This window comes from Elephas maximus, chromosome 4, assembly GCF_024166365.1.
Source record: "Elephas maximus indicus isolate mEleMax1 chromosome 4, mEleMax1 primary haplotype, whole genome shotgun sequence".
NCBI classification, from domain to species: domain Eukaryota; kingdom Metazoa; phylum Chordata; class Mammalia; order Proboscidea; family Elephantidae; genus Elephas; species Elephas maximus.
Window position 1 is genome coordinate 124114053 of NC_064822.1, and position 14420 is coordinate 124128472.

Below are 14420 nucleotides of genomic sequence, written 5' to 3' on the forward strand. Positions count from 1 at the left end.
GCGTTCCCCAGTGCCCGCCCTCAATAGCCTGCTCTGCCCCGGGCGCCTGGTGCGGGTCTGTAACAATGGTGCGGGGCGCCGGCGCGAGCCCGGCGTCTGCCCAGCGGTGGTAGAGGAAGTGGCCCGGCTCTGGGTGGGGTGGGCAGGGAGACGCCCCCCGCCACTCGCTCGCTGGAGTTTGCCTGCGCGCCCGGCCTCTCGGGTCACCTCTCAGCTCAGTTCCGAGGAGATGGTGCCAGCGCCCGGGTTAATTTAGTCTTCGGCTCGCTCCTTTTTTCCTCCTCCTTCTTGTCCTTTACCTCCTGCCGCTGTTGCTGCCGGGTTCCTGGCGTGTGGGAGTACAACTCTTTGCCTCTCCAAGGAGACTGGTTTGTGACCATTGAACAGAACTTGCCCATTGAAAGCAAGCCCGAAACAGCTGGATAATGTCCACTCCGAGCAGATTCAAAAAGGACAAAGAAATCATAGCTGAGTATGAAAGTCAAGTCAAAGGTAAGGATGGGAGCGGCTGCCTTGCTCCTTTTGTGTGCCGTCTTGTCATTGTGTTCGTGGAGTTGCATTTCTAACTTGGAGCCTGCGTTGGGAGAAGGTGGCGAAGGACAGCCGTAGCGCCTGGCCGAGCCACCCGGGGCTTTGTCCAAGCCAGTCCCCGTACAATCTTAGTCCCGGAAAACCCACCGGGAGCTTGTAAACCGAGTGGCGTTCCCAGACTGCCAGTCCGCACTTCAGGTCGGGGGAGAACTGGCTTTAACTTAATTAACCACCTTCAGCTGGGCAACTAACGTGCGGAGGCAGGCAGGGGCTTGGCGATGGTTTCTGCCCAGTTATGCTCATTATTACCGTCTTATTCTTCTAAATGATACCATTGTCACAGCATAAAGTCTAGACCCCGGATGGTCTAGAGATTCATTGAGCGACGGCTATTCCAAACGTTTACACAGTTCACTATTAATTTATTTGGGGTAAGCCCCCTTTAAAAAAAAAAAACATCTCGTTGAAAGCCGGGCAATTACACCGAGCAGCTACCAGTGGAATCCGACTCCTCCTTTATATTGGGCCAGAATTCAATGCCATCTTTTACACACGGGAATACTGCTTTATCGTTTGCTGGAAACTACTTGCATGTAAAATGAAGGTTTGAATATTTGATTAGTAGTTTTAATCCATTTACATTTTCAAGTAATGAAGGAAATCTAATTAAGATTAAGCATTTTTATTTCCTATGTCTTGTGGTTTAAAATATATATTTTTCTCCAGTACAAGTATTTTGTGCTGCTGCTGAAATGTTTAATAAATATGTATGTTTGATGGGTTTTTTTTCCTCTTGTGGTCTCTCTGGGGTACCTTTCCTGATTGAGACAATGAGTGGAGTGTGCAGATGGCTTCTGTTCTTTGGGGCATTCAATGCAAAGTTCACAAAGATTGCTGCGCAGACACCTGTGTTTGTATGTATACAACCTTATGAAAGGGCCCCTGAGAAAGGCATTACTGTACTTGCCTTGGGAAAGGCAGGTGCAGCCTGGGTGTTCTTCTGTGAGGTCAAGTTGTGAAAATGCCTGGAGTCCTGAGAGAGGACCTGGTAGGGGAATGCCGTATCACTGAGTGTGAGTGTGGACCACTCATCATGGCCACCGGTGATCACAATGTGCTAGCTCGTGGACTTACATTTTCTTTAGGGTGATCCTGATACTGGAGTTAACCTGAACATTGTTCAGAAAACAGATTTGTATCTGCCTGGATTTAAGATAATTTATACTTACAAGAACTGGTTATATTAATAGGGAAGTTATATTAGCAGCGAAATAATTATTTCCTTTGAGGCAGGGAAACTTTATAATAAAGGTAACCTTTCTTTTAGAATTTCGTCCTAAGATGGGTCTCTTGTTCACAGTCACCATTTCTCGGTGCGGTTTTCTCACATGGTTCTTTGTAGCTTGTCTTAAAGCGGTGATGGTCTATTTTCCTGCTCCCTGGATTGTTGACTGGCACAGTGCACTTGCAAGTGCTGATCTAGTTATCTCTGCTCTAAGATCATTTGTCCACGATCAAGTCCTTATTTGAAAAGTATTTTCTTGATAAATTTCATCCAGAGTATGAATTTTGTGGTTGTATGCTGGAGACTTTATAAGCCTTCCACATTAAGAATCAATAAAATGGAATGTATTGCAATGGTTAAAATGTGTCTAGCAAGTCCAATCCAAGAAAACATTGTGAACAAGGTGAAAATTATTTTTGGAACTTATTTTTGTCTCACAGAAAGTGGCCTTCACCCTATTCCCTTATCCCCACCCCTTTACACTTACCCAGGAGCCCTCAGGCTGCTCTGTGACTCTTCACTCTACCAGACCTGCCCTCCTCTTCAGGGTTTGAGTCCCAACTTTGTCTACCTTCCCCAGCAAAACTTCCCTATCCTGTGTCTAACCCAGATAATTACGTCCATAGGCAAATATGGGAATAGGGTGGTATAGTGGAATGGTGTCTTACACATGTTGCATGGCACAAATTCATTTGTACTTCTAGGCAAAATCAAGAAGAGAGTGGAAAAGAAACGGCAGTTAAGTAGTGCATAAGGCCAATTGTCCTACGCAGTGGGAGGCCCATTGTCAGGATAACATGGGAGACGGGACTCTGGCTTTCTAACGTGTTTGGTTTCCTGAGGGCTTTTCCAAAAGTCATCGTTTTATTCCTACAGAGTACTAGCTTGGTGTTTAAAGGTATGTGTTTTTGGAACAACCTACCCTTTAAATTCCTTACAACTGCTTCATCTGATGATAAACAAAGAAACTGTGGCCTGTTCTATTGCTGAAGGAAAACCTCATTAAGAGAGACATAGGTCTGTTCCCAGTGAGTAAAAACCAAATCAGTTGCCATGGGGTTGACGCCAACTCATGGTGACTCCATGTGTGCCAGAGAACAGCGCTCCATAGGGGTTTCAATGGCTGAGCTTTCAAAAGTAGCTCATCAGGCCTTTCTTCCAGGGTACCTCTGAGTGGACTCCAATGCAGCCAAGCCGTTAACGGTTTGCACTACTCAGGGACGCCTTCCCAATGAACAAAGTCATGTGTATTGGACTCTGTGACTGAACTGAGTGGGTGATTTCAAGAGTTGTTTGGACTATATAATATTTTTTTACCTTTTGACTTAGGACCCAATACTTTATAGTATTACCATTTCCTGCTTTCACTCATTTCCCTGATAACAGTTGCATTGAAACACAGAATTTCTGAGGTAATATTTTGATTTAAAATCCCAGATGTAGATTTTGCCACTGTGGCTGGCTGGACAGGCTTTGGGAATGGCCTTCGTGGAGCTATTCTCAACTCTGAAAAAGAACCATCCGAGGTGATAGTGTATAATTTTATGTGTAAGACCATTAATGCATCTAGTTAGATGTATCCTGTTGGGAAAGTCACCGAGCCTGTCCCTGGGTTTTGAATTTCTTACCTATAAAATGAAGAATTTGGATTCTCTCAACCCTAATGATCTGTGAAGATAATTGAAAATGCCATGTCAGTTCATACCAAGTACTTTTTAAAAATTTCAACCTTTTTCTTCTTGACTGTCCTGTTTTGGGTGGTGTAAAAATGGCATGGGAGCGTCTGACCTCTTTGTCTAACTTCACAAAGGGGGAATTATCAGCAACATCAGCCCAAGGCTGATCCATATGGGGCGGAAGTCAAACATACCCTAACCCTCTAACCTTTTTACTGATTTTAACACCAGCCATCCCACTTGCGGCACTCTCTACACTTCTCTCCTTGGTCTGATAATTTATTGTAGTAGCCACACAGAACTCACAGACCATATTCACAGTTATGGGATTTATTAGGGAAGTAACAGGTTACAACTCAGAATCAGGATCAGGAAGCATGTAGGCAAAGTTTCCCTTCTTCAGTGCAGGACACCTTTCTCAGCTTCTCTTGGCCATGCAGGGCTCCTCTCAGTCCTTTGAGGTCAGGCCGCTTTTGGCCCCCTCAGTAGAGGCCTCCTTTCTTGAACCTCAGCCTAACGTTTGCCCTGCTTGAGCAAGTGCTACAAAGCTCTTTCACCCTGCTGACAAGTGCCTGGAGGCACCCCACTCCACCAGCAAGCCTCCTGTCTGAAGGCACACAGCTGTTTCACTCAATGGGTCATGGGTTGGCACATCCACTGTAGCCACCTTGCTCCTTGGGCCAGGGAGCCTACTGTGCTGTCTCACGTTGGTCTCCTGGGCCTGCTGTTGCTGTTTCTCTGCTGCTGCTTCACACCATCTCTAGTGTTACAGGTCTTTTTCTCTGTCTCCTGGGTCTAGAACATTCTCACACAGGGATCCTGGGTCCAAAAGATGTGTTCCGCTCATAGTTCTTCTTTCTTGGTGGTAGTGAGACCCCCTGGCTCTCTTTTTAAGCCTAGTGGGATAGTAAAACTGACCAATCCCCTTGTTTGGGTTCTATGCACTTTATTTGCATGATCCCATACCAACAAGTGTTCCATGTATCTTATTTGCATTATTAACAGGCTGTCCAATCCTCTTGGTAGGCTGTAAGCACCTTATCTGCATAGTCCAACCCAATCATTATAAAACCATGAATGGTTAAAAGGGCCATATTAAGTAATTTACTATACTACAGGGGGAGTCATTTTTGCTTTTGCTTTTTTCATAGTGAATTAAAAACCACTATCAACTGAGCTCAGGGAATTAACAGGTAATGCAATCGAGAATACAGAAAAGTAGTAATCAAAACCATGTTCACAGAGAAGTACAGCACAGAATTGTAAGGGGGGAGAATTGGGAATTATACAAGTCGTTAAAGAATGAATAGGTTTAAATCAGGGATAAAAAGACCTCACGCAACATTTTAAAAGGAGCGTGTTAACTAGGAGAATAGACACTGACCATTTCATGCACGTCGGTCAACTTTCCAAAGACTTAGAATCGAGAGAAATAAAACTCTTGTTTGTGTGGACCATTAAAAAGTAAGCTTGAACTGGTACAAAACTCAAACCACTTGACTGCTACTTGTTCACATGTCTGGCAAAAAAGCTCAGCAGTGGAGGAGATTGAAACAAATGGCTAACAGAAGGTTTTAGGATTATCTCTGCATTTTATTGATCTATGTAAGTTTTGTATTCTGTAGCAAAAATATTGTGGAACTGTACATATGGGAACCCACACACACACACACACACACAAACAGGACACATTTTGTGAGGTGGAACTCATAGATAAGGGCTGTGTTTGTTTTTAATAATGTATGCTATCTAGTTGGTAGTTGCAAAGAATTGACAGCTGCTTATCTTCAGTATATTCAGAGGAATAGCCATAAACTCATCTGCATGCAATATGTACAGAAAGTGCCAAGAGAATCTGTTGTTCTTTGACTGCTGTGCCACCTGAAATACAAATAGTACATTTTTTAAGCAGATGGAACACGAGGAGATGCCAGTTCAGTTTGATATGACCCCACATCGTGCCCGAGGGAAAAGTAAAACTAATATGGAACCTGTGTTTACATTTAATGTTCATTCATCTAAGATCATTTCAAGAAACACAATGCCCAGGGGCAGTTTCATATGGTGCCCTTTAAGGTCAAGAAAAACAATAGGATGAATATCTACAAGTGGAAGTTGCTTGATGTTTTGGTGAAACTAATTGAAGCTGCTGCCACAAGCCTTCTTAAGTTGCCCAGAAAACCTGATTAGTCTCACAAACTTAAAAAATATACTCATGTTAGGTGCAGTTTTGGAGAACTTTTTGACCAAAGCATGTCCTGAAACACAGTGAGGGTTGGAGTATAATACAGGATGGTAAGTCTCAAATCCTACGATGTAGATTGGTTTGCTTACTTCTGGGCTGCTGACTGCATTGGCCAGTTTTAGAGCCAGACATTCTCAGCTCTGTTTCCAGTTTCAGAGTTTGTGGATTGACCATACTCTTTTCTGACTTCATTTATGCTGCCTATTTTCACTCTTAATTTAGACACCTATGAGTTAAAAGCGAGTACATGGTATGCCTTTTGTTTTGCAGTTTGATGCTTGAAGTCAAAAGTTGGATAATTCGATTTTTTTGGTCTAGAGTTATTTTCTGGATTATTGACAGTATGTATGTGCTCTCCTGTTGATATCTCAGAATGAGAAGAAACAGAACCAGAGTGTTTAAGAGCAGGAACTTTGGTGTTAGCTGTCCAGTTTTGTCACTCACTAGATGTATGACTTCTCTAAAAGCCAATTTCTTCATCTGTAAAATGGAGGCAATAATAGTACTGATCTCAGCGTTATTGTGAGAGTTAAGTCAGGTGATTAATTGAAAGCGTTTATCAGGCTTGGCACATAGTAAATGGTCAATAAATGTTTGTCACTGCTATTATCTGTTGAGTTTGGTTTTCTTTACATCTCAACTGCTTCTTGTTACATTCTAACTTAGATTAAGTTTTTTGAAATTCAAACACATAATCACCAATTTTGCTACCTGAGTAGATTCCAAAGTAGGTGAATCTTGAATCATCCTGAGAAAATACCATGTATTTTTAAAATGGAGTGAGTTTCATGCTGGTTTTATTTTGTGACTTTTTTAATCCAAGTGTAGGTAACCTACCCTAAAAGCACATATGCTGGGCCCGGACTGCCATGTATTTGCTTACAACTCTTGTTTTAAATTTTCTTTACCTCTGTTCATTGATGCTAGTATGGAAAATGAAAATTTACCTGAAAACTGAAGTTCAAATAGAAATGAGCTACGAAAAGATACGGAAGAACCTTAAATGCGTATCACCAACAGGAAGAAACCAGGCTGAGAAAAGCTACATTATGATTCCAGCTGTGTTACAGTCTGGGAAAGGCAAAACTATAGACAGTAAAAAGATGAGTGGTTGCCAGGGGTTTAGAGAAGAGTCAGAGGAGGGATGAACATTTTTAAGGCAGTGCAACTATTGTGCAACTATTGTGTATGATACCGCAATGGTAGACTCATGACATTATGTGTTTGTCAAAGCCCCTAGAACTGTACAACACAGTAAACCCTAGTGCAATCTATGGACTTTAGCTAACAATAATGTAACAGTAGTGGTTCACCAGTTGTAACACATGTACCAAACAAAAGCAAAATGTTAATAATAGAAGAATTGTCTTCAGGCAGAGGAGGGGAGTATATGGAAACTCTGTACTTTCTGCACAATTTTTCAGTAAACCTAAAACTGTTCTAAAAAAAAAATGAAGTCCATTAAAAAACAAACTCTAGTCCAGTCAGCGGAGTTCATTTACTTGTGAGTGAAAAAGATTTTTATATGACATCAGATAAAGTCACTAATTTAATTTCATTGTCTTGAGAAAAATATTTTCCTTTTAAATCAATAGTAGGAATGAAAAATTCACTTATAACTTGCTCATTTGCTTCTGTTTCACTAAGAAGGTCTTTGATACTGGAAATCATTAGAAATCATTGTCAGTGTACCTCCCACACAACCTAGAACAGGGCTTCATTAAACATTTATTAAATGAATACAGTAAATTTTATAGTATAATTTATAGTATAAATTAACATGATCATTATTCAGAATTATCCAGGATGTCCAATTAAGTAAAATTAGGTTGAATTTAAGTAGTATTCAACTTCTTTAGAAAGTCACCAAGCTAGAAACAAAGTAAATGGCCAACTGTGGGGAGTGTTTAAATTCCACTGGGGAATGGTTAACTAACTTGTATACATGAAATGTTATGCAGTCATTAACAATGGTTTTTGAAGAACATTTATGCAGAAATATTTTATAATGAAAAAAGAGACTATGAAAATAATTTAAAATAATCATAACAGCAGCTAACAGCTGTTGACTGTTATAAAAACAGCATGGGGGCGGTGTCTGACCTCCTTCAACCCCACAAGGGGGAAGGAGAACCGAGATCAACAGCCCAAAGCTGATTACTACGAGGCTGGCGTCAGACGTGCCTCCACTCTCCGACATCTTTACCAATTCTGACACAAACCATCCCTCCCATAGCACTCTCTACTGGGTTCAATAATTCATTGCAATGGCCACACAGAACTGACAAACTATATTCACAAGTATGGGGTTTATTAAACAGTTACAATTCAGGCTCAGGAACACTCAAGATACAGTTCTTCTATCAGGACAGCCTCTTTTCAGCTGTGCTCCCAGGCACACCTTTCCCTGGCCCTCAGTCTGCCCAAAGGGACTCAGCTTTCACTCTCCAGGGGCGATGAAGCCCGCCATGATGGCTCCTGCTGCCGGGTCTCTCCTGATGGTCTCACCTTCCTTGGTGGCAGTGGGCTCTTCCTCTGTGCTCTGGAATTGGCCCTCTTTTAAGGCAAAACTGGCCAGTCCCCTTGGTGGTCCACAGTTACCCTCTTGCCCAGTCACTTGGGTGGGAGTTCCAAGACCATGGCTAGAAAGGCCACACACAAAAGCAATTAATGGCACTGTAGCTGTTCACTGGGTGCCAGTTCCTGTTGTAGCTGTTTTGCATGGATATCTTGAGCTTTACATGCACATATTAAGCTATGACACATGGAGGGAAAATTTCCATTTATTTTTCTTGCTTGATAAAAAAACAAAAACCAAATGCATTGCCATCAAGTAGATTCCAACTCATAGTGCCTGATGGATTTGAACTGCCGACCTTTTGGTTAGTAGCCGTAGCACTTATTCACTACCCACCAGGGTTTTCGGTATAGATTATACTTCCTTTTTTTTTTTTTTGGACCATCATATACCTAGCTGTTGGTAGGATTTCTGGCTTTATGTAAGAATCTCACTTTCACCTCCATACTCTTTGAGGAGCAGAGCAGGGTGAGGTAAATCCAAGCAAAGCTTTGCCTCTGATGATCAGGTTTGTCCGTAGGACAGCTCCAAACTTCTTTTTTGCTTCCAGTTTAATATACCTTGCTTTTTTTCCTGCTCTTAATTCAGCCATCAGGGTGTGTGTATGTGTGTGTGTTGGGGAGAGCTTTGGAGATTAGCCTCCCTTTTTTTTTGGTCAAATATGCATGCAACTGGGTACAGGAAATAATTATTTACAATTTGAAGAATATGATAAAATAAACATCTGAATGCCAACCATACAGGTTAAGAAATAACAATATTGCCAGTATCTTTCCTACTGAATCTCCCTTTGCCCCCACCCCTCGACAATAATTCTGAATTTAGTGTTAACGACTCCTTTGTTTTCTTTATAGCTTTACAATGTTCTATAGTTTTTTTTTTAATAGTTTTAATGTATGATGTATTTATACATCAAGAATACAGAGCCATTTGAACACTTACTGGATTTTTAAATGGCATCGAAGAATTAAAGTTAATTTTTAAAATTGGAATAATGGTATCTTGGCAGGTATTGAAAATCCTTTGAAAAATTTCATGTTGAAATATTTATGGATGAAATTAAGATGACTGAAGATTTGCTTCAGAATAATTTGGGGGGAGGAAGGCAGTAGGTAAGAATACAGATAAAATAAGATTGCTAATTGTGGGGTAATGGGTTTCATTATACTGTTTACTTTTGTATATGTTTGAAATTCTCCCTAATTAAAAAAAATGGAAAGAATTTTAAAATATGTATTCTTATGACTTATATTTTCACTCAATATTATGTGTGTGTTGGAGCCCTGTGGTGCAGTTGTTAAGAGTTCAGCTGCTAACCAAAAGGTTAGCAGTTCAAATCCACCAGCCATTCCTTAGAAACCCTGTGGGGTAGTTCTATACTGCCCTGTAGGGTCTGTATGAGTTGAAATTGACTAGATGGCAATGGGTTTGTTTTGTTTTTTTTGTTTATTATGCTTTTGAGATTAACCCACAGTAACTTATGTAACTGTAGTTACTTTTCATTGATATATAGTATTCCAGTATATAAAAATACTACAAGCTATTTAGTCTATTGTTAATGGACATTTGAGTTATTTCTAGTTTTTTGTTATTGTGAATAATTATAATATAAAGTGCTTATAGAAATTTGTACATATGCAAATAAAGACTTTTTTTCCTTTCATGTCCTATGCCTTTATTTTTCTTGTATTTTTGCCGTAGGCATAATTTCAAGTAGAAAATTAATGAAAGTGCTGACACTGAGCATCCTTGTCCTGGATTTAAAACGAAATGCTTTCAAGTCTTTCCTCCCTTTAAAGATGATAATTGTTATAGATTTATTACAGATATTCTGTATCAGATTAAGTAAAATCTCTTGTATTCCTTCTTTTTTTGAGATTTTCATCATTAATTATGGTTGAAATATATCTTTTGATATTAAATAATTTTTCTTCTTTAATCTGTTAATGTGATGTGTATTGTTTATAGATTTTTAAATATCCAGCCATCTTTGCATTCTAGAGTTATACCTATCTTCATCCTTGTGTATCTTTTATATATATGCTCATTGCCATCGAGTTCATTCCAACTCATAGAAACCCTACGGGGACATAGTAGAGTTGCCCCATAGGGCTTCCAAGACTGTAATCTTTATGGACGGAAACCCTGGTTGAGTAGTGGTTAAGTGCTATGGCTGCTAACCAAAGGGTCAGCAGTTTGAATCCACCAGGCGCTCCTTGGAAACTCTATGGGGCAGTTCTACTCTGTCCTGTAGGTTTGCTGAGTCGAAATTGACTTGACGGCACTGGGTTTTGTTTTTTTTTTTAATCTTTATGGAAGCAGACTAACACATCTTTCTCCCACGAAGTGGCTGGTGGGTTTGAACCGTTGACCTTTTGGATAGCAGCCAGCACTTAACCACTGTGCCACCGGGGCTCCTATGTATACTTATGGATACATACATAAACAGTTGGATTCAGTTTGCTAAAATTTAGTTGGTATTTTTTTGTCTAAATTCTTGACTAAAACAGGCGTTGAATTTTCCTTTCTGGTAGTGTTCTCATCTGGGTTCATACCTAAATTATACTATCCTCACAGAATGAGTTGAAGATTATTGCTTCTTTTTCTCTTCTACAGAAGAGTTTGTAAATTTTGGAATATTCCATTCCTTGAAAGTTTGGTAGAACTATTTATCTGGATCTAAGGTTTTCTTTGTGTTAAGATGTTTTAACTGTTAATGAACAGTCAGGGATCCCTGGTTGCACAGTGGTTAAGTGCCCAACTGCTAACTAAAAGTTCGGCAATTCAAACCCACCAGTTGCCCCACGGGAGGAAGATGTGGCAGCCTGCTTCCGTAAAGATCAGAGCCTTGGAAATTCTTTGGGGCAGTTCTGTTCTGTCTGATGGGGTCACTATGAGTTGGAATCAACTCCAACTGGTTTGGTTAATCATAGTTAAAAATAGTTGTAAAAATATTTATACTTTTTTTTCTGGAGTCAGTTTTGATAAGTTATGTTTTTCTAGAAATTTGCTCATTTTGTATGTTGTCAAATAATTGACAAATATTGATGATAGTACTCTCTTATAAATATGGGCTGATCTGTATTAACTTTAAAATATTATTAAACAATATCTTTTTTTGCCTTACGTCTTTTCTTGCTAAATCTTAACAGGGGTTTGTTGATTTTTGTTTTCAGTTTTACTGTTTGCTGATCTTACTGTCACCTTTCTAATTTTCTTTGGGTTTATTCTGTTTCTGGTCTCTTAAGTTGAATAGACTACATGGCTCACTCATTTTTATATTTATTTTCTATTATAAGCATTTAAGGCAATACATTTATAATATAGATGTTATATCTAATATAAAAATTTAGAATATAAGCATCTTTATAAAATATAATATTATTTCTAACATAAGCATCCTTTCCTCTTAATATCAGCATTTGAGGCAATAAATTTTATTTTCTAACATCATCAGTCTTTCTAAAGTAAGTATGTCTAATATAAGCATTATTTTGAATGGAAGGTAAATAAATATTTATGATAATTTCCCTTCAAATACCACTTTTGCTTCATCCCATTAAGTTTCAATATGTAAAGTTTATTAGAATGAAGTTATAAGTATTTTTAGATTTTCATGATTTTTTCTTTGACCCATGAAGTGTATAGGGGTACTAATTTATTTTTAATATGCAGTGATACCTAATTTTATCTTTTGTTTTAACATAGTTACCTTGTGTTCTGAGAGTAATAGTGTTTGAAATTTGTTGAGTCTTCATTTTGGACGAGTATCAGATCAGTTTTTATAAATATTTCATGTGTACTTGAGAAGAATGTATAGAATTATTCAATACAAAATTCTATGCGTGTCCATTAGGACAAGTTTATAAATTACATGTTTTGAATCTTTGCTGATTTTATTTTTAGGGTTCTATGACCTAATAATAATTGAAAGAACTTTGATTAAATCTCTCTATTGTGGAAGATTTCATTGATTTCCTAAGGCACTCCTTGGCACAGTGCAGGGGTGTATGTGCCTGAGGTCTGATTTCAACTGTTTCAGCTGTGTGGTAGAGAGGCAGGTTTTTGATGTTTGACACCACTCTGCCTATTAAGCAGGGTCCTCACCTACTCACATCAGGGACCTGAGGACTGGTGGCTCCACCCACACCACCTAGCCACCAGAGACAGGTCCAAGGATAAGTGGTGCCTCCCAGTCTTTACAGCTAAAGAGAGTTACATGGTTCTGGACCTTGCCATCCACAATGATGTTTATAATCCAAGAGACATACACTGAAGAGGATACATGTACAAGAGAGAAAAATAATGTTATATTAACACTTTTAAGTTGTTCATATGTAGGTTATGTCTGCACCATGGAAAAATTCAGGACATACGGAAAATGTGTATCAAGGATTAGCGAGTAACTCTGATACGGGCAGAGTATGAAGATACAAATTCTTTGCTGAATAATCTGAGATATTGTAAAATCTCTGGGATTTGCTATTGCTAACCATTCGGATCTGGTCTTTTTTATTGCACTTTTCTGTGGAGCTGCTTCTACCACTCTATCCCTTGAGGTTCTCTTCTACTCCAAGACTGGCTGTACAGCCCTATAATAATGCTGGGCCCTGTGGGGTAAGCGGTACCCTCTAAGCTTCTTGATGTCACAGCAAGATAGCTGACCTGTCATAACAGAGAGCATCCACAAAGGTGCAGCTGTTCTCACAGTGCTGATGTCCCAGTTCCTGGGCTGTCATTTCTAACTCCCTTCTCTCTCCGTTGGTCTGTTGGTGGAAGACCTCTGGACTTTCGCCTTTCACTTTGATTATTCTGAAGGTGTGGTTTACTGAAATAGCCCCCTGGCAGCTCTCACCTCCAGCAATTAAGCTAGAATAATAGGTATCTGCTTATCTTAAGTCGGAAACCCTGGTGGTGTAGTGGTTAAGTGCTGTGGCTGTTAACCAAGAGGCTGGCAGTTGGAATCTGCCAGGTGCTCCTTGGAAACTCTACGGGGCAGTTCTGCTCTGTCCTGTAGGGTCGCTATGAGTTGGAATTGACCCGACGGCAGTGGGTGGGTTTCTTAAGTCACTCTATTTTCACTTCTGAGGACAGCCAAATTTTAGTCTGGCTGTGAAATTAACATATTTTAAAATCATATTAAGCCCTTAAACATTATTGTTATTAACCAAGGGGAGCAAGTAGCGAGAAATCAGTTTGCCTTGTTTTACATAGTAATGGCTGTGTGGCATTGTCTTTTTTTTTTTTTTAAATCTATGAATTTTTAAAAAATTTTTTTAAATTGTGCTTTAGATGAAGGTTTACAGAGCAAACCAGTTTCTCATTAAATAATTAATACACGTTTTGTGACATTGGTTGCCAACCCCAGACATGTTAACACTCTCCCCTTCTCGACCTTAGGTTCCCCATTACCAGCTTTTCTGTTCCGTCCTGCCTTCTTATTCTTGCCCCTGGGCTGGTGTGCCCATTTAGTCTCCTTCTGTTTTATGGGCCTGTCCAATCTCCTGCTGAAGGGCGAATCTCAAGAGTAACTCCTTTACTGAGATATAAGGCTGTCCAGGGCCATACTCTCGGGTTTCTCCAGCCTCTGTTGGGCTAATATGTCTGGTCTTTTTCTTTTTTTCTTTTCTGAGTTAGAAGTTTGGTCTACATTTTTCTCCAACTCTGTCTGAGACCCTCTATTGTGATCCCTGTCAGAGCAATCCGTGGTGGTAGCCAGGCACCATCTGGTTGTGCTGAACTCAGTCTGGTGGAGGCTGTGGTAGTTGTGGTCCATTAGTCCTTTGGACTAATCTTTCCCTTGTGTCTTTGGTTTTCTTCATTCTTCCTTAGTTCAGGTGGGGTGAGACCAGTGTAGTGTCTTAGATGGCCACTCACAAGCTTTTGAGACCCCAGACTCTACTCATCAAAGTAGAAGGTAGAACGTTTTCTTTATAAGCTATGTTATGCCAGTTGAGCTAGCTGTTCCCAGAGACCATGGTCCCCACAGCCCTCAGCCCAGTAATTTGATCCCTCAGAGAGTTTAGATATGTCTATGGAGCTTTCATGACCTTGCCTCAAACAAGTGCTGGCTTCCCCTGTGTTGTGTACTGTTTCACTCTTCAC

At 39.9% G+C, this 14420-nt stretch overlaps 1 protein-coding gene across 2 annotated transcripts in view; it reads left to right on the forward strand.

Moving 5' to 3' along the window:
• The first annotated feature begins 406 nt into the window (after window positions 1–406).
• The window catches only part of SRGAP1 (SLIT-ROBO Rho GTPase activating protein 1), a 336426-nt gene continuing 322412 nt past the window's right edge, over window positions 407–14420 (forward strand). For both annotated transcript variants that reach the window (XM_049883765.1, XM_049883766.1), the window contains exon 1: window positions 407–492. In XM_049883765.1, coding sequence (XP_049739722.1) covers window positions 426–492 — 67 coding nt within the window. In that variant the 5' untranslated portion in view covers window positions 407–425. The remainder of the gene's footprint in view (window positions 493–14420) is intronic.